We start from the raw sequence: 26,280 nt of genomic DNA, 5'->3' as shown, positions 1-26,280 counted from the left end.
AAGAGGAGGAGAGAGGGAGAGCAATGACTAAGACACACACACACACTGACTTTACACAGAGTGTGTGTGTTTTCCTCCATTTTCTTCTTCTTTGTTATGTTTATCTGTTGTAGTGAATTTAACCCTTTAGAGACCGTTTGTCTCATTTTGGTCTCTTTTCTTCTTCCTGTTGTGATAACTGTGTGTGTGTTGATGCATGTGTCCTAAATGTAGTCCAGATTGTGTATTTGAGTGTAATCAGTGAATTTGCAGCTCAGCTCCTACAATAAGTCTAAAATACACTGTGGAAACTAAATAGTTACAACACTGAGCTGAAGGAGGCTGAACATCATTCTTTATTGTAGTTTTTCATCTAAAAACATCGTGGCATCATGACGAAAAATGGCGAAAAATTCTGAAAATTTTTGATATTTATGTTCAGGACTGATGTTGGTTAGAAACGAACTCAATGAAAGTAGAAAATGATATAAATGTGTAATATTTTTTAACCCTTGGTTCTGAAAAATGCATTTTGTGCGCAGAGCGTGTGTGATATTAAACCAGCACTAAGGGGTTAATGACTGGACAGTAACACAATGTTTACAGTATCTGTGTGTGTGTGTGTGTGTGTGTGTGTGTGTGTGTGTGTGTGTGTGTGTGTGTTTATGCATTCATGCGTCTCGACAAACAGACTCAGATTCAGACGAGTTTTTACTTTATTGAAACTTTCCATTGAATAAACACAGTGGGGTGGGGGGGGGTCTCCATAGCAACAAGTCACACACACATCATCATCACTGTCAACACAGTCGCCATGGTTACTGATGCTGAATAGATAATCACACAGGAAGTTACATCACAGAGAGGAGAGTCACGAAGAAGAAAGACAGAGAGGAGGAGGAGGAGGAGAGGAGAGGAGGAGAGGAGGAGGAGGAGGAGGAGGAGGAGAGAGGAGGAGGAGGAGAGGAGAAAAAGAGTGAAAAAAAATTAAAAGCAAGAAGAAAAGATGGAGGAAGAAAAAGAGAACACACACAGACACACATGCACACACACACACAGACACACACACACACACACACAGACGGGAAGTAGAATGACGGGATCATCAGTTACTGAACATCACGAGCAGGAAACACGTCACCATGCGGAGCAGGAAGCAGGAAGCAGGAAGTCACCGACGCTAAAAAACGCTTCACTTTAAAAAAACAAAAACAACCGAAGACTGACGGCTGCTGCTGATTGGCTGAGAGTTCAGGAAACAAAAAAACAAACAAACAAACAAACAAACAAACAAACGTCCATCTGAAGGCTGGAGATCAAAATCTGTCACATGTATCCAGATACTTTACAGATTATTGATCCCGTATTGATCTGATCAGGAATCAATCAGCATTAAAGGTTAAAGATTATTAAAAATAAAGTCAACAGACGGAGCTCCGCCCCTAAACTGATCAATAATATCAGATTTCTCTCTGACTGCTGCACTTTATGTATCATTGTTGGTACTTTTGTACTTAAGCACAGCTGTGAATGCAGTACTTTTACTTCACAGAGCCTGTCAGCACTGCAGTATCAGTACTTTTACTTCACAGAGAGTGTCAGCACTGCAGTATCAGTACTTTTACTTCACAGAGTGTCAGCACTGCAGTATCAGTACTTTTACTTCACAGAGAGTGTCAGCACTGCAGTATCAGTACTTTTACTTTAATTTCATCATAAATGTGATTAAATCTGTGCAGAGCTAACATGCTAAGCTAACCACAGATTGTTATTTAAATTGAATTGAATTGAATTGAATTTGAATTTAGGACAACACTGTTGCTAAGCAACAAAATGGCTGTAACAAAGACTCCAGATGGTCGACTTCATCAGAGCGCTGCATGCCTCAAATAATAATAATAAAGCATTATTATTATTATTATTATTATTATTATTATTTTTAAAGAAAACACGTCTTGTAAACCCTCAGGACCTCAGCTTTGTGAGGATTTTTTTCTTTAAAAATCACCAAAAATTCTTGAAGAAATAAAGAAAAATGCCAAAATGTTTTCTTTAAATACGGCCAACTTTTTTTAAAAAAGTGAATAATAATAATAATAATAATAATAATAATAATAATAATAATAATAATGATAATAATAATGATAATGATAATAATAATAATAATGATAATAACCTTCAGACAGACGTTTGTCTCTGATCTGAAAGCGTCAGCAGGAAGTGACCCAACAGACTGTAGTGACCAGGAGCCGTCGCCATGGAGACCAGACTGTCTCAGAGTGTCAAGGCCATGCTCCTTCCTGTCAGACAGGAAACAGTCCTGCAGATTGCCGTTAAATAAAGTGATGATCACATGAGCTTTGATCGCCGCCGTGTCACATCCTGTCTTCCGTCAGAAGGGGGTGTGGCCTTGGTGGTGACGTGATGGTGGTCTGGTCCTTTTCAGGCGGGGTTCAGACTGGGTGACTGCGTCCTCAGTGACATCACTTCCTGTGTTGATATTTACATGCAGCAAGACAAACAGGAAACAGCTGGGAGGTGATGTCACTGCAGGACGCAGGCGTGTCACTTTGATCCGGTCTGGTTCTGCTTTCTGATTGGTCGGAGTGTGAACCCAGTCTGAGCAGCTTCCTGATTGGCTGATGTGACTGTGATCATGTGACGGGGGGCGGGGTCAAATCATCAACAGGAAACAGGAAACATCTTCAGTCGATACTCAGAGAGAAATCTAAACACACAGAGACGTTCTGTCCACACATTACATCATTCACATCTTCACTGCTTCAGCAGCAGCAAGCCACCGCCGCCACCAACGCCAACGCCACCGCCACCGCCACCGCCACCAACGCCACCGCCACTTCTGTTGCCATTACCGCTGCTGCTGTCTTTGTCGTTTGTTGTTGTTTATTGTTTTGGTGCTTTTTGTTCAAGTTGTGGATTCAGGAATTTAAACTCTCTTGTTTACACATCGATTCATTATAGTAAACATTTAACCCCCCCCCCACCCCCCAACCCGTAAGCTCTGCAGACAGACAGGAGTGTTGCATTGTGGGTAAGTTGCAGGCGACCCACTGGTTTCTCGCTGCGACGCTTCCTGTCAAACAAACACAAACACCTTTCAAGTTTTGCTGCTGATTTCATTGAGAATATCTGTGAAACTTTTGAGCCGAAGCCTGTAAGGGCCCCTTTAGGGGCCGCTTGTTATTAACCCCTTAGAGACCGTTTGTCTCATTTTAGTCTCTTTTCTTCTTCCTGTTGTGATAATTGTGTGTGTGTTGATGCATGTGTCCTAAATGTAGTCCAGATTGTGTATTTGAGTGTAATCAGTGAATTTGCAGCTCAGCTCCTACAATAAGTCTAAAATACACTGTGGAAACTAAATAGTTAACTTCAGACTGTTCAGGTCCAAAAATGCTCCATTGAAACCCATTCAAACTGACATTTTTGATCCCACAGCCATCAGAGCAGAAAAACAGGACTTGTATTATTTCTGGGTGTCATTCTGGGCTTTTGACTCTGAATTTGTCATTTTGACTATTTTCCTCCTGATGAGGTCATTTTGACCATATTTGGCATATGGAGGAAATACATGCTATTTCCACTAGGTGACCTGTCACAGTCAATGTAGCTGCTGATCACTGACATATCCCAGACTGTCAGCAGCTACACTCACACACTGACATATCCCAGACTGTCAGCAGCTACACTCACACACTGACATATCCCAGACTGTCAGCAGCTACACTCACACACTGACATATCCCAGACTGTCAGCAGCTACACTCACACACTGACATATCCCAGACTGTCAGCAGCTACACTCACACACTGACATATCCCAGACTGTCAGCAGCTACACTCACACACTGACATATCCCAGACTGTCAGCAGCTACAATTAGATACTTTTTTTTATCCAAAAACATAGTTGCATCATGACCAAAACCTGACATTTAAAGGGTTAAAATTCTGAAAATTAATGAGTATTTGATATTTATGATTAGGACTGAACATAATAAAAGTAGAAAATCATATTAATGTGTAATATTTTTTTATAGCCTGATTTTGAAATTCACATTTTGTGCAGAGCGGTGTGAGTGTGTGATATTAAAGCAGGCATTAAGGGGTTAAATAGAATGACATGTGTTCATACTCAGAATGATGGAGGAATATCACTGTGTGTGTGCGTGTGTGTGTGTGTGTGTGTGTGTGTGTGTGACTGCAGCCCCGATTAGTCTCAACATGAGCACAAATATCAGCTCTTATTGTTTAATCTAATGGACCAATCAGGGAGTGACCTCAGCTTCCACTTCCTGTCTGACTCACCTGCTTCCTGTCAGCTCACATCTGATTGGAGAAGGAGGTGGGTGCCCCCTGCTGGCCGTAACTCTGACCGTACTCTGCATCCTGCAGGAAACACAGCAGATAACAAAAATAAATACTGCAGTACACCGTGTGAAAATACAGCAGTACATAAAGTACAAAGGCTGCAGGGCACCAAGTGTAAATGCTGCAGTGCACCGAGTGTAAATACTGCAGTGCACCGTATGTGAAAACTGCAGTACACTGAGTATAAATACTGCAGATGGATTTCTAAATAATTCCATCTGGTGTTTGACGGTGTTTTAATGGTGTTTGGCGGTGTTTTGATGGTGTTTGAAGGTGTTTTGAAGGTGTTTGAAGGTGTTTTGATGGTGTTTGAAGGTGTTTTGACGGTGTTTTGATGGTGTTTGACGGTGTTTGGCGGTGTTTTGACGGTGTTTTGATGGTGTTTGACGGTGTTTGGCGGTGTTTTGACGGTGTTTTGATGGTGTTTGACGGTGTTTGGCGGTGTTTTGATGGTGTTTGACGGTGTTTGACGGTGTTTTGACGGTGTTTTGATGGTGTTTGAAGGTGTTTTGATGGTGTTTTGACGGTGTTTTGATGGTGTTTGATGGTGTTTGAAGGTGTTTTGATGGTGTTTGATGGTGTTTTGATGGTGTTACATATGTCTGAGAAAACAAAAAGGAGAGAAATTAAATCTTCAGAAAACATCAGTATGAAGGGTGCCTGTGGATTCTTTGGTCCGGTATAGGTACACCGTCTGACAGACACAGGACTTTCTCTGTAGAAGACTCTCTTCATCAGAGGCGGAAAACTGAATCTACCTGAAAACACACCTGATCAGGTACAGAAACCAGGAATGTGCAGAATGTGATGTGTGCCATGTTTTTAGATCTGTTAGAATGAGGATACGTGAAGAAGTTTGCTCAAATATTGGTGGGGAAATTTCTGTGTCTCCGGTATGTCCCCAGTGTGTCCCCACCGTCCACATCCAGACCTGGTTCCATTAACCAATCACAACCCTCCTGTGTGACCTCACAACTCCTCACCTGATTGTATCCCTGCTGGTTGTACTCGGGCTGGTACCCCCCCTGGTTGCTGGCGTACGGGTCCTGTTCGTACGCCCCCTGCTGGCCGTACGCGTCCCCCGCTGCAGGCTTCTCCTGAGGAGGTGGAGCTCGCATGAAGGGAGCAATGATGCCCGTCTCCTTGAAGACGAACCACAAGTTCCCCACCCACAGGATCAGGTTAATGAAGCCAAAGGCCTGAGGAGGAGGAAGAGGAGGAGGATGAAGAGCTTTCTTATTTCTCTGTTGAGACAAACACTTTGAGTCCTAATGAGAAATCTGAGTTTCAGTCAAAATTCCAAAATACAACAAACAAATTTTTCTCAAAACTCTTTTTTCGTCTGACTTCAAGCTGTCAAAGTGACAGTTCAGATTTTTGCTTTTGGTTTGTTTGAGTTTCTTCTCCACAGACTCTCAATCTGTTTCCATCATGGTAGAAAAAGTGGAATTTAAGATCCACGTAAAGTTGAATTTCTCAAAGTGGGACTAAAACATCCAGATAATGTGGTTGGGGATCAATTAACTCTTTAATGTTAACGCCTCAGTCGGACCTGAACTGGCTGAAGTGTTCTGAGCGTGCTCAATAATCCCCGCATGGGGCCAAGTCCAATAGCATCGATTCAAAGAAGAAAATCAAAAAAACAAACAAAAGAAAAACCAAAGAAACAAGACAAAGGTACCAGGTAAAGTGTAGAGATTGTACGAAATGTTCCGCGCTGACAAGTTATTCATGTTTTTAATGTTTAGCCTGTTTGTGGCTCGCTAATTTTTTTGGTGTATGACTGAGTCACACAGACTTCATCAATAAATGGATTCTCCCACTGATCAGATACTGGGACAAGGAAAGGAGACCAGATCCAACTGGAACCAGAGCGCTGTTAAACTGGAACCAGAGCTCTGTTAAACTGGAACCAGAGCTCCACTAAACTGGAACCAGAGCTCCACTAAACTGGAACCAGAGCTCCGTTAAACTGGAACCAGAGCTCAGTTAAACTGGAACCAGAGCTCCACTAAACTGGAACCAGAGCTCCGTTAAACTGGAACCAGAGCTCCACTAAACTGGAACCAGAGCTCAGTTAAACTGGAACCAGAGCTCCATTAAACTGGAACCAGAGCTCCACTAAACTGGAACCAGAACTCAGTTAAACTGGAACCAGAGCTCCACTAAACTGGAACCAGAGCTCAGTTAAACTGGAACCAGAGCTCCATTAAACTGGAATCAGAGCTCCACTAAACTGGAACCAGAGCTCCGTTAAACTGGAACCAGAGCTCCGTTAAACTGGAACCAGAGCTCCACTAAACTGGAACCAGAGCTCCACTAAACTAGAACCAGAGCTCCGTTAAACTGGAACCAGAGCTCCACTAAACTGGAACCAGAGCTCCACTAAACTGGAACCAGAGCTCCGTTAAACTGGAACCAGAGCTCCACTAAACTGGAACCAGAGCTCCGTCAAACTGGAACCAGAGCTCCACTAAACTGGAACCAGAGCTCCACTAAACTGGAACCAGAGCTCCGTCAAACTGGAACCAGAGCTCCACTAAACTGGAACCAGAGCTCCGTTAAACTGGAACCAGAGCTCCGTCAAACTGGAACCAGAGCTCCACTAAACTGGAACCAGAGCTCCGTTAAACTGGAACCAGAGCTCCGTCAAACTGGAACCAGAGCTCCACTAAACTGGAACCAGAGCTCCACTAAACTGGAACCAGAGCTCCGTTAAACTGGAACCAGAGCTCCACTAAACTGGAACCAGAGCTCCGTTAAACTGGAACCAGAGCTCCGTTAAACTGGAACCAGAGCTCCACTAAACTGGAACCAGAGCTCCACTAAACTGGAACCAGAGCTCCGTTAAACTGGAACCAGAGCTCCACTAAACTGGAACCAGAGCTCCACTAAACTGGAACCAGAGCTTCGTTAAACTGGAACCAGAGCTCCACTAAACTGGAACCAGCGCTCCATTAAACTGGAACCAGAGCTCCATTAAACTGGAACTGGAGTATCATCACCTCTGTTCTATTTAGTTCAGTATTTCAGGCCACGTTTAGATGAAAATGAAAGAAAAAACTATCAACAGAACAGTCCTTCCTTTGCGTTTAAAGAAAAATTGCGGTTCATATGATAACACTGTGAAAACCATCCTCGTGCACACTGATCCACAAAAACAACCAAAAATGCTGTAGTCTGCACGCCAGTGAGGGTCTGAGGACAGAGGGATGTCATATGCTGTAAAGCCCTCTGAGGCAAACTGTGATTTGTGTAAGTCTGACTTGAAGCTGGCCAGTCCAGTAGCTGGCAGTGTATCTTTGTAATGACACACCACAGCAGAAAACCACACGTCTGTGCGCACAGGCCCTCTTCTACAGAGCAGTGAGTAGAAACAGACAAAAAGATGCTGGTGAAAGCACGAGAAGTGACAGAATGAAGTGGGACTGTTTCTTTGAGCGACACTGGATCATACAGTCCGCCGTTGTTGTTATTGTCGTCCTCCTGTTCGCCATGGCTGTTTGTCTGAAACGTGAAGTGTCGTCTCCGACAAGATCTGCGTGTCGCCAGTTTCCACAGGGACAGAAGGGATGCCGTTTTCAAAAGATGACACTCTGGTTCAGCCCTGACCTGCACTGATGCTCTTACCACCGAGGTGTTGAGTCCGGACACCACCGGGTCGTGGACTTCACGGCAGTGGTTCCCTTCAGCCTCACAGGCGGGAATCATGGTGATCACTTTGTCCGGGTCGGTCGCCGTCTTCACATCAGACAGACCTTTAGCCCACGCCGCTGAGCTCACCAGCCACATAAAGGCGAACACTCCTGTCACACCCAGGTCCTGATCACACACACACACACACACACACACACACACACACACACACACACACACACACACACACACAGAGGTCAGCTGTCAGGTCAGCTGTCAGGTCAGCTGTCAGCAATGGCGTTAGGTGTGTAAACTCACGATCAGCGGGCCCTTGTTGTTCTCCTTGTACTTGTCGAAGAAGAAGACGTAGATGCTGAGTGCCGCTGTAGAGTAGAGGAAGGCGAAGACGCCAATGGTGACGAAGAACTCAGCCGAGGAGGAGTAGTCACCGACCAGGAAGACCTGCTGTTTTTCGGGGCCCATACAGGTGGGGGCCTCAAAGTACACCTGGTGGAGTCTGAGACAGAGACGGAAAGTTGACCTGAGCTGCTGTGATGATGGAGAGCAGCGTGACCTCTACAGTCCCTGTCACACCTGAGAACCTGAACCCAGCCAGACGCCACCTGCAGGAGCCGTGTGGGAGAACATACATGTTGGAGTCAGCCAGACCGGACGTGAACCGGACTTCACCCTGCAGCTCCGGTACAGAGCTCAGGTGTGACCGGTCCTGGTTGCACTGATGATGCACTCGATGCCAACTTCTACTGTCGTTATTAAGAGTCATGCCTCTAATATTAATATACACACGTGACTCTTGCATGTAACATCACATGCTATCATGAATAACATTTATATCTATCACTATTATTATATGTTATGTTATTTTTACTGTTGTTGCTGTGCACACCCCCCCCCCCTCCCCATTCTTATGTATCACTTTGTCATTACTGTAATTCAATCGTTATTTACGACATCTATTGCACGTCTGTCCGTCCTGAAGAGGGATCCCTCCTCAGCCACTCTTCCTGAGGTTTCTACCATGTTTCCCCTGTTGCAGGGTTTTTGGGGGGAGTTTTTCTGTAGATGATGTGAGGGTCTAAGGGCAGAGGGATGTCGTACGCAAAGACCGTCAGAGTCTGTGAGTTCAAGCTGAAGCCAAAATCTTCAGACAAATTCAAACAACAACAGAAACTCTGACGTTTATGACCAAATTATGAACCGGCTACGGGGCAGTGGTGCAACCCCTGTCACACCCTGACTCCTACCGAGGCTCCGCCCCTCACCCACAGCACACCTGCACTACGTCCTGCAGGTGAAAACGCCTCTTACACAGACTGTCTGCTGCTGTGTGACAGAAACACTGTGGACAGTGTCCCCAGGTCATGTGAGCGGTTAGTGCACTGACCTGAAGGGATACTCAAACTCCACCTCTATCCTCAGGTCGCTGTATGTCTTATTCTTACAATCCACCGCTATCCGGAACATCCCAGAGTAACTGCCACAGGTGGAGAAGGCAAAGATGGCGAAGAACTGCAGGAAGAGGAACAAAACAAAGACAGAAACTGGATTTAATGCAGAGATCCTTCAGTTTCTGCTCCAACAGCACAGTGACTCACCATCATCATTATCACCATCACCACCATCATCATCATCATCATCACCATCATCACCATCACCATCATCACCATCACCATCATCACCATCATCATCATCATCACCATCATCACCATCACCATCATCACATCATCATCATCATCACCATCATCACCATCACCATTATCACCATCACCATCATCACCATCATCATCATCATCATCATCACCATCACCATCATCATCATCATCATCATCACCACCATCACCATCATCATCATCATCATCATCATCATCATCATCACCACCATCACCATCACCATCACCATCACCATCATCATCATCATCACCATCATCACCATCATCATCATCACCATTATCATCATCATCATCATCATCATCATCATCATCATCACCATCATCACCATCATCATCATCACCATTATCATCATCATCATCATCATCATCACCATCACCATCACCATCACCACCATCACCATCATCACCATCATCATCATCATCATCACCACCATCACCATCACCATCACCATCATCATCATCATCATCACCATCATCACCATCATCACCATCATCACCATTATCATCATCATCATCATCATCATCATCATCACCATCATCATCACCATCATCATCATCAACTTGTTTGTTTGATTGTTTTTTTTATTTTGTCTAAGCAGTTTTCACGATCTAAAGTCTTAAATTTGGGCATATGTCAGGGCGGGACTGCTGTCATTAGCAGGTTGTCAGTGAGGCGTTGCTTCAGTCTGAGTCAGATCCTGTCCTCACGCCTCCACAGCTCCAGCCCTCTTCTCACTCCTGCCTCCCAAACCACAGGTTGGCTGAAGGCTGAAATGCCAAACTGGAGGCTTCAGACTGGGAGTCCACAAACCAGAGGATGACCTCCTGGTAGCTGGATCTGGTGTTATTTACAGTCTGCGCTCCTGACCTTTCCTCTAGTGTCACCATAAGGACGACATTTGTGATTTTTAGAGATAAAGCTCGACTCCTATTGGACTGGTCGGCATGAAGTTTGATTCAGATATTCAGGATCACTGTGATCACTTCAGGATAACTTCAGCAGAAGACAAGTCTGACTCCTCAGATACTTTGATCTGTGACTAATACTAACACTTAAACATTACAAACCAAAACATTTCAGTAATTTGGTAAACATCTTCAGAATGTTTCACAGTGTTTGGGGAACATTATGGGAACACTGACAGCAGAAACTTTTCTGTAGTGTGGGTACATTTTCATTATGTTTTAGAGTGTTTTGGGAACATTTTGGGAACATTGACAACAGAAACATTTTAGTGGTATGGTTACATTTTCAGAATGTTTTAGAGTTTTGGGGGAACATTGACAACAGAAACATTTCTATAATATGGTTAAATTTTCAGGTTGTTTTAGAGTGTTTGGGAACATTTTGGGAATATGGACTGCAGAAACATTTCTGTAGTATGGTTGAATTATCTTTACGTTTTAGAATGTTTTGGGAACATTTTGGGAACATGGGCAGCAGAAACATTGCTGTAGTTTGGTTAAATTTTCTGCATATTCTGGAACATTTTGAGAATGTTTTTTAAAGAAGTTTTTTTTGCAGCTTTCTTAGGACATATTTGGACATATTAGGACATATTGTTGAAAACATTTTTAGAACATTTGAGAAATGTTTCCAGATGACTAGGAAACATTTTCACGATGCTTCCGGGACGTGTTGTGAGGGGCGATGAGGTGTTTGTGCAGCAGAGAGATGCTGATGTTGTTGGACGTGTCGCTGTGATGAACTCACCCACTGTAAGGCCTTAATGAAGCCCAGAGGAACCTTCAGCACCCTGAACTGACCCTGGGCCACCAGCTGCACACAGACACAGCAGATGGTGTTCATTATTATTCATTCATGAATCCTCAGAGCTCCCCTCCAACCAGCACGCAGAGCATCTCATCACAAAACAAACAACATTAACATTGATTTTAATAATAATACAAAAAATACAAACATAAAACAATAATTCATAAAACACCAAAATATTTAATTATCACATTCAAAACAGAAACAAAACTTTGTGCGAGCATTATTTTAAAGATATTTTGAGAAGAGAGTAATATGTTCATATATAATATTCACACAGTAAAACGGAAACAGTTATAGAAATACATAATGTTCCACATGTGACAATAACGCTGTGAGTAAGACAACAAAAAACAAAACTAACCATTGGCACCGGCCTGCGGGTTTGAAGGGATGTTTTCTTTAAAAACCACCAGAAAATAACAAAATAATCGGCAAAACTTTATCAAGAAAAAAAAATTCCCCCAAATTTTTAAAGAAAACAAAAAGTCAAAGAAAAAGCCAAAACATTGAAAGAACAAAACAAGGTCGGCCCAGAAACATTGAATCTGTGGAACCGGATCAGACAGACCCGCAACATAAACAACATCAGCATCAGCAGGAAACCCTCCTCCTCCTCCTCCTCCTCCTCCTCCTCCTCATGCTGCCATTTCACACACACACACACACACACACACACACACACACACACACACACACACACACACAAACAGACACACTCACACACACACACACTGACACAGGGAGTATCACGTCATCACGCGACATAAAAGGTTGAGCGTTTTATTTCAGGTCTCCGGCAGCGCCACACACACACACACACACACACACACACACACACACACACACACTGACATCCCATAATAATCTGAAAATTACCTTAACTCATCACATATATTTCTCATGGATGACGACAGAAACCGAAATAGTGATTGATAATAATAATACCCGGCTGCCTGATGTTTCTGGTTATTGATAATAATAATAATAATAATAATAATAATAATAATAATAATAATAATAATAATAACAATTATAATAATAATTGCGGTTGTTATTACTGTTATTGTTAATGGGCGGTGTGTCGGTGCAGCCGCCGGGATGCGGCCCGGCTCTCTGATGATGCTTCACCGGGAGACAAACACAAACACGGATCCCGGCGGGCCGCCCCGAAACACGACACCGACACACCCGAGAACCGAGCGCGAGACACGAGACACGAGACACGAGACACGGTGATGCAGATAATCCCCAAAAATCAAATGTGATGTTTGTACCTGATTTACGACGTCCATCCTTCCGCCTGACGAGAGCCGAGAGAGGAGAGATGGAGGAGGAGGAGGAGGAGGAGGAGGGTTACTGCCTCATCATGTAGTGGGAGGTGTCCTGATGATGATGATGATGATGATGATGAAAAAATGTAAATCCATCATAAATATTTTTAAAACGTGAGAAAACTGCAATGACTTATTTTAAAAACATGGACAGAAAGCAATGAGGCCAAATTATATGTATATATGTATATGTATACATATGCTGTATATGTATGTGTGTATATATGTATATGTATACATATGCTGTATATGTATGTGTGTATATATGTATATGTATACATATGCTGTATATGTATGTGTGTATATATGTATATGTATACATATGCTGTATATGTGTGTGTGTATATATGTATATGTGTATATATGTATATGTATATGTATATGTATACATATACTGTATATGTATGTGTGTATATATGTATATGTATACATATACTGTATATCTGTGTGTGTGTGTGTGTGTGTGTGTGTGTGTGTATATATATATATATTTATATACACACACATATACTTATGCATACATACAAACATACATACATATATGAATATATACATATAATACCCGCCCCCCCCCCCCTATTTTTTAAAATCTCTTTTTCAGGTTATTGTTTTTTGTCACCGTTTACTGATTTCTTGCAATGTTGCTTTTTGCCTTTTTCCGCATGATTTCCAAAACAAACAAATTACAAAAAAGGTACATAAAAACAATAATTTATCAAATAATATATTTATTAATTTTCTGTAAAATATTTTTAAATATAGAAATTGTACTCAATATTTCTATCCACCTATCTATCTATCTATACATCTATCTATCTATACATCTATTTATCTAATAAATGTGGGTCCAGAGGTTCGTTCAGGTTCAACAAACCACAACATCAAAGAGGAAGCTCTGTGTGTGTGTGTGTGTGTGTGTGTGTGTGTGTGTGTGTGCGCGAAAGAGAGAGAGTGACGTCAGATGAGAGCAGACACTTCACGCTTGCCGTAGTTCAAACAGGGAAATGAGAAAGTCAGCGCAGAGAAACTCTTCACTCAGCACTTCAAACCAAAAATAAAAGTCACAGACTGAACTTAAACATTTAGGCTACCACAACCATTCTTCTTCTTCTTCTTCTTCTTCTTCTTCTTCTTATTATTATTATTATTATTGTTGTTTTACAGTAATTAATAATACATTATCCTGTGCATCTAATAAATGATGAACATATAGTATCTGTATAAGTGAAAGATGTATATATAGTACTTATATATTTTACACGATTTTGTGTGGTGTAATTTGTATTTTTGCATGATGTCATCCTTTTTTGGCACTCTGCTGTAATGTGAGTTTCTCCGCTCTGTGCAGCGTCTCTCTCGCTTCATCAGGTGTGTCTGTTTTCAGAGATTTGTCCTCCTCTTCTTCTGTCTCCTCTGAATAAATAAATAAAGTCTTAAATAGAGAAATAATCTTTAATAAATAGACGAAACGTTAGACATGGTATATAAAGTGCCAAATAACTAGCGGTAAATAAAAACATTAAAAAAACAAAACAAGAGGATCTCTATTATTGTGGTTTAGAGCTGAGTAGTGTATTTTATTTTGGTGGCGCATTGACCGGAAGCGACTCTTATTGCAGTGAGCTTGAGCTCGCGGAGGGCGGAAGCAGCAGAGGAGCAGAAACTTTGGAGATTGCAAAGTTTTTATTAAAATTTTTTAAAGTTCTTGTTGATTCTCGTTGGTTCCGGTTCTGTTATGATCCGGATCGAGCCGGTGCCGGTGTGAGCGGTGTTAGCTGTTTGCCTGTTAACTCCGGTTAGTGTCCAGAAGAGACATGTCTTCAGGTAGGGACATGTCTTCAGGAGACCTGAGGGGACAGTTTCTCTACGATCTGCCGTCCCCCGTCCTCTGGGACTTCTGCCGACTCATGGACGGACTGTCCGACCGGGACTGGACCCGCTTCGGTGAGTCTCGACCCAGAATGACACCGGCTGGTACCGGCTAACTGATGCTAACAGGTGCTAACCATAGACTGTACATAACAGATGCTAACAGATGCTAACCATAGACTGTATATAACAGATGCTAACAGATGCTAACCATAGACTGTATATAACAGATGCTAACAGGTGCTAACCATAGACTGTATATAACAGATGCTAACAGATGCTAACCATAGACTGTATATAACAGATGCTAACAGGTGCTAACCATAGACTGTACATAACAGATGCTAACAGATGCTAACCATAGACTGTATATAACAGATGCTAACAGGTGCTAACCATAGACTGTATATAACAGATGCTAACAGGTGCTAACCATAGACTGTATATAACAGATGCTAACAGATGCTAACCATAGCCTGTATATAACAGGTGCTAACCATAGACTGTATATAACAGATGCTAACAGATGCTAACCATAGACTGTATATAACAGATGCTAACAGGTGCTAACCATAGACTGTATATAACAGATGCTAACAGATGCTAACCATAGACTGTATATAACAGATGCTAACAGGTGCTAACCATAGACTGTATATGACAGAAGCTAACAGGCACTAACCATAGACTGTATATAGAGAGAAGCTAGCATGTGCTAACCATAGACTGTATATAAAGAGATGCTAACGGGTTCTAAACATAGACTGTATATAATATATGCTAACATGTGCTAATCATAGACTGTATATGAAGAGATGCTAACTGAGATGATTGTTTTTTTAAAATATTTTTTACTTCGTTTACTACTTTTCTAATATTTTTTTATTTTTTACTTTTTTTTGTTATTTGTCAAGAAAAAAGTAGGGGAACGTTTTCTTTTTCAAATCTTTGGTGATGTTTTTTTATCCAAGGTTTTCGGTAATTCTGCTGTCTTAAAAAAAACATTCTCCCACATTTTGGGTGATCTTTCAAGAAAACATTATATGGGTTTTTTTTTGCTTTAAAACGTTTGACTTTTTTTTCTTACGTAAATTGTTTTGGTAATTTTAAGGAAAACATGTATGCAATTTTTTTATGCAACTTTTTTTTTGGCAGTTACTTCGGAAGAAATTGGTAATTTTACACAGCATCCCAACTTTTCTGGACTTGGTGTTGTTACATGAAGCCTCTGATCTTTTACTGCAGTAAAAGTACTAATAACACCATGTGGAAATACTGTGTTGTGAGTAAAAATCCTGCATTCAAAATATAAAAGTGCAAAAGCATAAGCATCAAATCTACTTAAAGTGCCAAAGAATAATCTATGATATTATTGATCATGAATGTGTTGATCAGTTTAAAGGTGGCGCTCACTTTAATGACCTTATTCATTTGTAATAATAATAATACATCATCACTGATTATTAATTATATTTTGAATCAATAATGTGAATGTGTGAAGCTGTCAGATCAATGTCGAGCAGCAGAAACTGAATTCTGAGGTAAAGCAGCTCAGACTGGGAAACAGAAACTGATCGATGATCAATAAATGTGTGTGTTGAAGCGTCGGAGGTGCTCGGTGATCAGACCGCCGTCCGATTGGCCGAGAGGAGGGAGAGGCGGACCGACTGTGTGATGGACCAATGGGGGAACAGGAAGGGGAGAGTCGGGGAGCTGATCGACCTGCTGGAGCGCCTGCAGCTGCTCCGCCCCCGTGATGTCATCCTGGGCTGTGAGTTCGATGAACTCTTATGACCTCTGTGGGGTCAAAGGTCAAATTCTGCAGCTGATCTGTCTCTCTCTGCAGGGGCGTCCAGACTGAAGCCTCCCTCCCCACCTCCTGCTGCACCTCCTGCTCCTACTCCTTCTGCTTCTCCTGCTCCCTTTGACCCTCCCCCAAAACAGTCTGGGGCCCCACCCACACTGCGCACCTGTAGACTATGCACCACAGGTAACACACACACACACACACACACACACACACACACACACACACACATACACACACACACACACACACACACACACACACACACACACACACACACACACACACACACACACACACACACACACACACACACACACACACACACACACACACACACACACACACACACACACACACACACACACACACACACACACACACACACACACACACACACACACACACACACACACACACACACACACACACACACACACACACACACACACACACACACACACACACACACACACACACACACACACACACACACACACACACACACACACACACACACACACACAGACACACACACACACACACACACACACACACACACACACAGACACACACACACACACACACACACACACACACACACACACACACACACACACACACACACACACACACACACACACACACACACACACACACACACACACACACACACACACACACACACACACACACATACACACATACACACACACACACACACACACACACACACACACACACACACACACACACACACACACAGACAGTGATGTGTTCTAAAATCGGAGAACAGCAGTTCTGATCTACTACAGTAAATAAAACAATGTCACTTTAAAACCAATGAACAGAAAGTCCAAATGTTTGACATGGTTAAATTTGTTTGATATGCGTGTCCGTCTGCACCTCTGGTAATTTCGGCAAACAGAGCTGATGGGATAATTTGCAGGTGATTTGGGGTAGCTCTGGGTTTTTTTGTTTGTTTTTCCTCGTCATGTGCGCACCACAGTAACCGGATTAGGTGCTCGGTGTGCGCTCCTTGTTCATTATTTCTTCAAGGGAAAGGGGTGCTGCAAAACAGGTTAGGCATTTTTCAAAAACCTTTTTTTAAAAAGAGCACCGGGATGGACTTGTGTTTTTAATTTTGGCTCAGGTGAGGGACATATAACTTGAAAAGGTAGTGTTTTATATTTATTTTAAATATAAACAGTTTTTAAAAAATGAATAAATGGAAATGGCTTGAAAAAAAGCAAAACATGTAAATGCAATTAACTTTAAATATATCATATAATTAAATAATTATTTTCTAATAATTATTTCTAATATTTTTCTGTCTCTCTCTGTGTCTCTTTTTTTCTGTCTTCTAAAAAAATATTTTCAGTTTATTTCTTGTCAACTTTTCCTTATTTTCAAACCAATTTGCTCAGGTTTCAAAGGGTTAACCGCACATTAAAGGCATCCAAACACAGCAAAAGAAACTGATGTGGCTCCAGGTTTCAAGAGGGGGCACAAAATGATCCACCAAGGGGACACAGTGATACACAGAGTGATTCACGGAGGGGACACAGTGATACACAGAGTGATTCACGGAGGGGACACAGTGATACACAGAGTGATTCACGGAGGGGACACACAAAGACCAGACAGTAAAGAATCATCCAGTCTGATCTCGTGGTTCTTCTTCTTGTGTGTTTTTTTTCAGTAGATGAAGGAGGAGGAGGGGCCCTCCCCAGGCCGGCCCCGCCCCCTCTGAATATGCAGTCTGGCCTCCAGCGACCCCCCCAGGTAACAGATGCACCTGTCGGCCCTCAGCGCCCCCTGGTGGTGGCGAGCGGTAGCAGCGGGGGGGTGATGTGCTGGTCGTATGAAGAGGTGCATGCTGGGACAGCGGGGTTCTCCCCCTCCCTGCAGGTGGGGGAGGGGGGGTTTGGCGTGGTGTACAGAGCGACACTGAGGAACACGGACTGCGCCGTCAAGAGACTCAAACAGGTCAGCCAGTCAGAGCACAGCATGCACCCTCAGGGTCACATGACACGCAGGATGTGATCAATTCGTATTAATCAGATTCTGTGATTGATCAGATCCCGTGATTGATCAGATCCCGTGATTGATCAGATCCCGTGATTGATCTGAGCTGCTGTGTTTGCAGGACTGTCTGCTGGACTGGACGCTGCTGAGGGAGAGCTTCCAAACTGAGGTGGACAAACTGACCAAGTGAGGACACCACATCATTTGTGTCTGTGTGTGCTCACTGGGACACACACTGACATAGGTCTCTGTGTGTGTGTGTGTGTGTGTGTGTGTGTGTGTGTGTGTGTGTGTGTGTGTGTGTGTGTGTGTGTGTGTGTTCAGGTTCAGACATCCAAACATTGTGGAACTACTGGGCATCAGTGAAGGTCCAGGATCAGTGTGTCTCATCTACAGCTACATGGAGCTTCGATCACTGGAGGACCAGCTGCACAACGTAACACACACACACACACACACACACACACACACACAGTCTTTTAGTCCACAGAGAGTCTCTACGGAGTCTTTCTGAAGTCCCGTCTTTATGCCAACTTTGCATTTTACACAGAACCAAACAACAAGCTCCTGGACCTCAGGAGTATTTGGGAAAAAAATAGGACGCACATTTTTAAAAAATTGTTGGCTTTTTGTTTTGTCTTCCAAAAAGTTTGATGATTTTTTTTCTTTAAGTATTTCTTGCATTTTCCGGATGATTATTATTATTTTTTTTTTTTAAACATTTTTTATACAAAGAATTGATCTTTTTTTTAAATTCAAAACTTTGAGCGACTTTCTTTCTTTAAATCATTTGGCATTTTATATAGAAAAAAAACATGTTTATTTTTTTCCTCTCAAAATGAAATGGATGATTTTTTGTCTGTATTCTCGTCTGTTAGCATGCTGCAGTAACCTTTCCTCCACAGAGCTGTCTTTACTGAACCAATCAGGTAGCATCGTGTGTGATTTTAGACAGCATGCCGGCATCACAGAAACCATAGAGGTTTGACACAACAGCGTAGGCCTCTAGTGTGACATATAACATACGTGTCAGCGGCTCTTTTTAAACAATAACAATGACATCACATTTTAATAACAGTCATTGATCGATATTGTGTCTTCAATAATGTTTGTCAGGTTTTGTTTTTTTTTTCTTTAAAAAAATCTTTTTTATAAGAGAATGTTATCCTACTTTTTTTCTTTGATTTTTTTTTTTTTTACCTCAAAAGTTTTTGGGTGAATATTTAAATGTTTTTGACATTTTGTTTTATCAGAGTTTTTGGGCAGTTTTTTTTCTTTAAAAATCAACAGAAGTTATCTCCATTTACCAGCCAGAAAGTGAAAAAACAGAAATTATAATTTTCAAACAGTCAACAGTTTGTGGACATTTACAGCTTGTTTGTCTTCTGTGAGTCAGGTGCTGTCCTGTTTACAAACGTTGTTTCAGTGTTTCTTCCTCTGTGATCGAACCTTTAAAACACAACAGCGACATGTTCCCACATACACACACACACACTGACACGCACGCACGCATGCACACACACACACACACGCACGCACGCACACACACACAGAGGCTGTAGAAGTTTCCATGCTGATATGATGTCATCTCTGTGTGTGTGTGTGTGTGTGTGTGTGTGTGTGTTGTCAGGGCTGTGCGTCTCTCTCATGGTCTCAGAGACTCGGTGTTGTTAAAGGAGCGTCGGCCGCTCTGCAGTTCCTCCACTCGCCACCTGACGGTCACTCGGTGCTGATCCATGGAGATGTCAAGAGGTTGTTTAGTCACTTCCTGTCTTCACATGTTGAGGTGCACCTGCTGACGCTCACTTTGTGTCCGTCTGTGTCCCTCTTTGTCCCTCTGTGTCTCTCTGTGTCCCTCTTTGTCTCTCTTTGTCCCTCCATGTCTCTCTCTGTGTCCCTCTGTGTCTCTCTGTGTCCCTCTGTGTCTCTCTGTGTCCCTCTTTGTCTCTCTGTGTCCCTCTGTGTCTCTCTGTGTCCCTCTTTGTCTCTCTTTGGCCCTCCATGTCTCTCCCTGTGTCCCTCTTTGTCTCTGCAGCTCAAACATCCTGTTGGACTGTCACCTAGTGGCGAAGCTGGCAGACTTCGGTCTGGCTCGGTTTGCGTGTCGGGCCCCGTCGGGGCGCTCGGCGGCTCAGACGGTGTCCGTCGGGAAAACGGCGACGGTCAGAGGAACGCTGGCGTACCTGCCAGACGAGTACGTGAGGAATGGAGAGCTGGGGACCGCCGTGGACGTGTTCAGCTTCGGAGTGGTGAGACACAGCAGGGGCTGATGGGAAATGTTGTGTGTGAAAATCAGCTGAGTGACACCTCTGATATCGTCACATGATGTGACATCATCACATGTTTTAGGCGTGTGCTGTGTGTCTCAGGTCCTGCTGGAGGTCCTGACAGGGCGGCGAGCTCTGGAGAAAGACAGGAAGTCAGGAGACAGATACCTGGTCAGGGCACACGCACGCACACAGACACACGCACGCACACATACACATGCACGCACGCAGACACACGCACGCATACATACACACGCAGACACATGCACACACGCACACAGACACATGCACGCACACAGACACATGCACGCACACAGACACACGCACGCACACAGACACATGCACGCACGCACACACGCACGCACACAGACACATGTACGCACACGCACGCACACAGACACATGCACAAACATGCACGCACGCACACAGACACGCACGCATACACACAGGCACACAGACACACGCACACAGACACACACAGACACACGCACGCACACAGACACACGCACACAGACACACACAGACACACACAGACACACACAGACACACGCACGCACACAGACACGCACGCATACACACAGGCACACAGACACACGCACGCACACAGACACGCACACAGACACACACAGACACACGCACGCACACAGACACGCACACAGACACACGCAGACACGCACACAGACACACGCACACACATACAGGCACACAGACACACGCACGCACACAGACACATGCACGCACGCAGATGCACACACACACACGCACGCACACAGACACATGCAGACACGCACGCACACAGACACATGCAGACACGCACGCACACAGACACATGCAGACACGCACGCACACAGACACACGCATGCACACAGACACACATGCACGCACACAGACACACACACGCACATAGACGCACGCACGCAGATGCACACACACGCACGCAGACACACGCACACACACAGACACACACGCACACAGACACACGCACGCACACAGACACACACGCACATAGACACACGCACACACGCGGATGCACACACACAGACACATGCACACACACAGACGCACGCACGCACACAGACACACACACGCACATAGACGCACGCACGCAGATGCACACAGACACACGCACGCACGCAGACACACGCACGTACACAGACACACGCACGCACACAGACACACACGCACATAGACACACGCACACACGCGGATGCACACACACAGACACATGCGCATGCACAGACACATGCACACACATGCACACAGACACATGCAGACACATGCACACAGACACATGCACACAGACACATGCAGACACATGCACACAGACACATGCACACAGACATGCACACAGACACATGCAGACACATGCACACAGACACATGCAGACACATGCACACAGACACATGCACACAGACACATGCAGACACATGCACACAGACACATGCACACAGACACATGCAGACACATGCACACAGACACATGCAGACACATGCACACAGACACATGCACACAAACACACGCAGAAATGTTGAAATGTAGCTGTGGAGTTTGGTTGAGTGATGTTCTTCTGACCCGGTATCTGGTCCTGGTCCTGATCCTGATCCTGATCCTGGTCCTGGTCCTGGTCCTGGTCCTGGTCCTGGTCCTGGTCTTGGTCCTGGTCCTGGTCCTGATCCTGATCCTGATCCTGATCCTGATTCTGGTCATGGTCCTGGTCCTGGTCCTGGTTTTGTGGTCCTGGTGGAGCAGAAGGACTTGGTGGAGGAGGTGGAGGACGGTCCAGGGGGGTCGTGTGCAGCAGTCTGGAGGAAACATGTGGACCAGCGGCTGATCTCAGGTCAGTGTGTTTGTTTGTGTGTGTGTATGTTGTGTGTTTGTGTGTTTGTGTCACATGGTGTTTCCTGTTTCCTGCGGCTGCTGTACTGTGGCGGTGTCTTCAGGGGGCGCTGTGGAGCCGGCGGGCTGTTTGGAGGCGGTTGCTCTGGCGTGCAGGTGTCTGGACAGGAAGAGGAAGAAGAGACCGTCCATGACGGAGGTCAGTAAGCGGGCGGCCGAGGGCTTTTAAAAACTCCTAAAGTGTCTTCAGCTCCGATTGGGTCCTAAATGTTTCACGTCCAGATGAGACATTTTTTTGTCGTCATAAATTTTGGCAATCTATTTTTCTAAAGAGATTTCTGGCAAACTATTTTTTTCAATAAAAATGTTTTTCTTTTTTTCAAAACATGTTTTGCATGTGCTTTTTTATTTTTGGCAAATCCTTTTTTGATTTCATCTTTGGCAATGTTATTTTTTTCTTGAAAAAGTACTTTGAGAATTTTCTTTTCTTTTTTCAAAAGTTTTTGGGTGGTTTTTAAAGAGGACATCCTTCTGTAAAACATTTAGTGTTTCTCTCTCTTTTTTCTTGAAATGCTTGGTTTGCAAGGCATGTTTTATGTATTAAACACCAAAACTGACAACATATGATGCTTTTTTCCTTATCATTTTTTGGCCTTATTTTCCCTTCGACATTTTATTATTATCATTATTCTTAAAAAAAAGTTTTGGTGATTTTTTTTTTCCCTTAACACTTAAGCTTTTTTTTCTTCAGAATGTTTGGCAGTTTTTTTGTTAAAAAATGGCGATTTTTAAGGAAAACATTTTTTTTTCCTTTAAAATTGTTCATATTTTTGTCAATTTCTTTTCTTGAAGTGTTTTTGTTTTTTTTTGTGATCACCATTTATCAGCTGGAAACTCTAAAAAAAATAAATTATGGTTGGATTTTCAAACAATCTAGTTTGTGGACATTTACAGTCGCTTTTCTTCTCTGAGTAAACTGTTAGCAGCGGCTGTTTAAATTTCCCGTGTTGGTGCAGCAGGAGGCGTCGTTCGATGAGGAGGTGAAGCTGCTGACGTCTCCTGCGGCTGCAGCAGCTCATTATTTATTTGAAAGCCGCAGTTGAAGTGCTGTTGGTGTTCCTCAGGGCTCCTGCTGGGATCCTCCGCTGTTCCTCACATCATGTTCTCCTCGCAGGTGTTTGACAAACTTCAGGACATCCACATCATCGTGAGGAGGACCTCCTCCTCCTCCTCACCCCTCCATCATCTTCAGCCCCCCTCCCTGTCCCTCCTCAGACCCCCCCGACCTTTGGACTCCACTGTAGGAGCTCTTTCTGACCAGCTGTCCAAACTGGGACCACTGGAGGACACCTACCAGCCCTCCCCGTCCTCCCAGCTCTCCTCATTGTGCTCCTTCACCCCTCCTCATCCGCTGCACTCCTGCGCCTCCCTCCCCTCCTCCTCCTCCTCCTCGTTGGCTGGTCCGTGTGAAACAGATGAGAGTCGAGGCTTCTCCCAGTACGACCTGCGCTCCCAGTGCAGGTTTAATGGGACCAGCTCCAGGTGTCTGTCTCCGTCCAGCAGAGACCACAGTGCAGCTGTCCCCCCAGAGTGCCAGCTCAGCCAGCCCTCTGTCCCCACTGAGGACCAGTACAGCTTCTCTCTGCAGCCCAGCACTCCCAGTGAGCTGACAGGGGGCCCCTCTCCTGGGGGGTCCCTGCAGGCGGCGTCTCCGGGGCCCTCAGGTACGTCAGCAGCTCATTAACCCTTTAACAGACACCGGAGCCACACGGCTGACAAACTTTTTTTGATCCGATTACTGCAGTGAAAGAGCCAAGTTTATGAGTTTGTTGGCTGAGCGGAGCATTGACGAGTTTGTCCACCGAGAGACAACGTTTAAAAAGAGAGACAGTGTTTCAAAAGAGACAGCGTTTAAAAGAGAGACGCCATTGAAAAAGAGACACAGCGGTTAAAAGAGACACGGCGTTTAAAAAGAGACACGGCGTTTAAAAAGAGACACAGCGTTTAAAAGAAAGACGGCGTTTTAAAAAGAGACATGGTGCTTAAAAAGACATCGATGTCCTAAAGCTGAAAAAAAAACGGAAGCTAATCGTGGGAAAGTTTCTCTTCTCTGGACTTCAGTCTCGCTCAGTCGGTTTCCATGGTGATAGAAAAAGCTGAGTTATTGTGTCAGTGTAACTAAATCTTGGACTCCTGTAAACATGTTCGTCCCTCACATCTAACACGCCCAGATCATGTGACAGGAAGTGGATTTCCTCCATCATGTAAACACCTGAGTCTGACTTTAAGTGGACCCAGCGTTCTGAGCGTGCTCCTCGGTGCCGGCCTCCCTCAGTGGTCAGAGATAGGGACTGTTTGTTATTTATGGGGGGGGGGGCTGCAGAACGGGTCAGACATTAAACAATGTCAGCACTGAGGAGGGACTTCAGATTTTTGCTCAGCTGACAGTCATATTTCATATTTATTCAAAATAAAATACTCTTTTGTTTTGGAAACAAAGTAATCTGATTACTCTGAATTTAATCTTTAAATAACAGACTAAAGAAAGTACTTGTTAAGATGTAGATCAGTGATGGAGTGAGTAACTGGTGTCCTGTGTGTCCTCAGTCCACATGAATCCCAGTAAGCTGCGATTCCTGCAGAAGAAACGTCTGTACGAGGACGGACAGATTCAAACCCCCGAGCTGCTGTCGTCCGACGACCTCTGTACGTTCAGCCCCTTTAATCTCTCTGACGTTTCCTTCAGTCCTCGTAATGTTTTTCATCTCATCATCATCTGCTCTTTCTTTGTCCTCAAATATCTTTTTTTAAAAAAAAAAAATTTGTATGAAAAATAATAAAATCTACCAAAAATTATAAAGATAATAAATTGCCAAAAATTTCAAAGAAAAAAGATTCCAAAATTGTGTAAAGAAATGACAAAAAAATGATGAGTGTCTCGTTTGATCTTGTTTGATCTCATTAAATCTCGTGTCTCGTTTGATCTCGTATCTCGTTTGATCTCGTATCTCGTTTGATTCTCGTATCTCGTTTGATCTCGGATCTTGTTTGATCTCGTTCTCCTCGTGTCTCATCTCATGTTTCCTGTGTGACATCAGACGGCGGGAGGAGTTCTGTCAGAGGACCCGAGGAGAGCGACGAGCTCGATTATCTTCATCATTACTGACACAAACTGATCCAAAGTCAGACTTCATCTTCCGGCATGTCTCATGGACTGCTGGACTCTGTCCTGGACCTCCCACAGAGAGACATCGAGTCTCCACGTCACCCTTCACTTATTCAGTTTCTACAAATCAATAATCTCACAAAGCCAAAGCCGCACATGATGGTACGACTTCACCACCACCACCACCATCATCATCATCATCACTATCACTGCAGTTACATCATGTGATCTGAGACGTGATGTGAGACATGATGGACTGAACACGTGTGTTTACAGAAACTTTTCTTTCTCATAAAACGCTGAAGTACAAACACACAGTATTTGTGACTGATTTATTTTAATGCTCTCTAATGTAATTATTTTACATTTTTATATATTTTTTAGATTTTACACCATCTGACAACAACACACACACACACACACACGTATATATACATCATGTTAAAATGATGGAGCTGATGTTTCACTGCTGGTGGGTGTGACTAAACTGAGATGTTTTTTCCTA

The 26,280-nt window shown here is 43.7% G+C and overlaps 2 protein-coding genes across 10 annotated transcripts; one reads left to right on the top strand and one right to left on the bottom strand.

Annotated features, from left to right (window-relative positions):
• Window positions 1–677: 677 nt before the first annotated feature.
• sypa (synaptophysin a) lies at window positions 678–12,850 on the bottom strand. Its single transcript, XM_088081522.1, has 8 exons — window positions 12,746–12,850; window positions 11,409–11,474; window positions 9,409–9,533; window positions 8,322–8,520; window positions 7,998–8,189; window positions 5,351–5,566; window positions 4,305–4,385; window positions 678–3,073 (listed from the first exon to the last, which is right to left on the bottom strand). The coding sequence occupies exons 1-7, from the start codon at window positions 12,761–12,763 to the stop codon at window positions 4,320–4,322; spliced, it is 882 nt and encodes a 293-aa protein (XP_087937648.1). The 5' UTR covers window positions 12,764–12,850; the 3' UTR covers window positions 678–3,073; window positions 4,305–4,319.
• Window positions 12,851–14,415: 1,565 nt separating this feature from the next.
• irak1 (interleukin-1 receptor-associated kinase 1) lies at window positions 14,416–26,280 on the top strand. 9 transcript variants are annotated; one of them, XM_088081519.1, is made up of 14 exons: window positions 14,416–14,746; window positions 16,275–16,442; window positions 16,518–16,661; window positions 18,184–18,467; window positions 18,628–18,692; window positions 18,831–18,942; window positions 20,137–20,258; window positions 20,542–20,755; window positions 20,876–20,944; window positions 22,523–22,610; window positions 22,714–22,808; window positions 23,784–24,333; window positions 25,217–25,315; window positions 25,708–26,280. In XM_088081519.1, exons 1-14 carry the CDS (start codon window positions 14,617–14,619, stop codon window positions 25,773–25,775), a joined length of 2,208 nt encoding a protein of 735 aa, XP_087937645.1. In that variant the 5' UTR covers window positions 14,416–14,616; the 3' UTR covers window positions 25,776–26,280. The 9 variants fall into 9 exon arrangements, with proteins under 9 accessions (XP_087937645.1, XP_087937644.1, XP_087937640.1 ...); XM_088081518.1 differs by having other exon boundaries at window positions 18,181–18,467; XM_088081514.1 differs by having other exon boundaries at window positions 18,181–18,467; window positions 20,137–20,292; window positions 23,734–24,333.

This window comes from Plectropomus leopardus, chromosome 9 (assembly GCF_026936395.1).
Source record: "Plectropomus leopardus strain MGB_pleo_1.0 chromosome 9, ASM2693639v1, whole genome shotgun sequence".
NCBI classification, from domain to species: domain Eukaryota; kingdom Metazoa; phylum Chordata; class Actinopteri; order Perciformes; family Serranidae; genus Plectropomus; species Plectropomus leopardus.
Note: the sequence above shows the minus strand (reverse complement) of the source record. Positions and strands in the feature narration are given on the sequence as shown.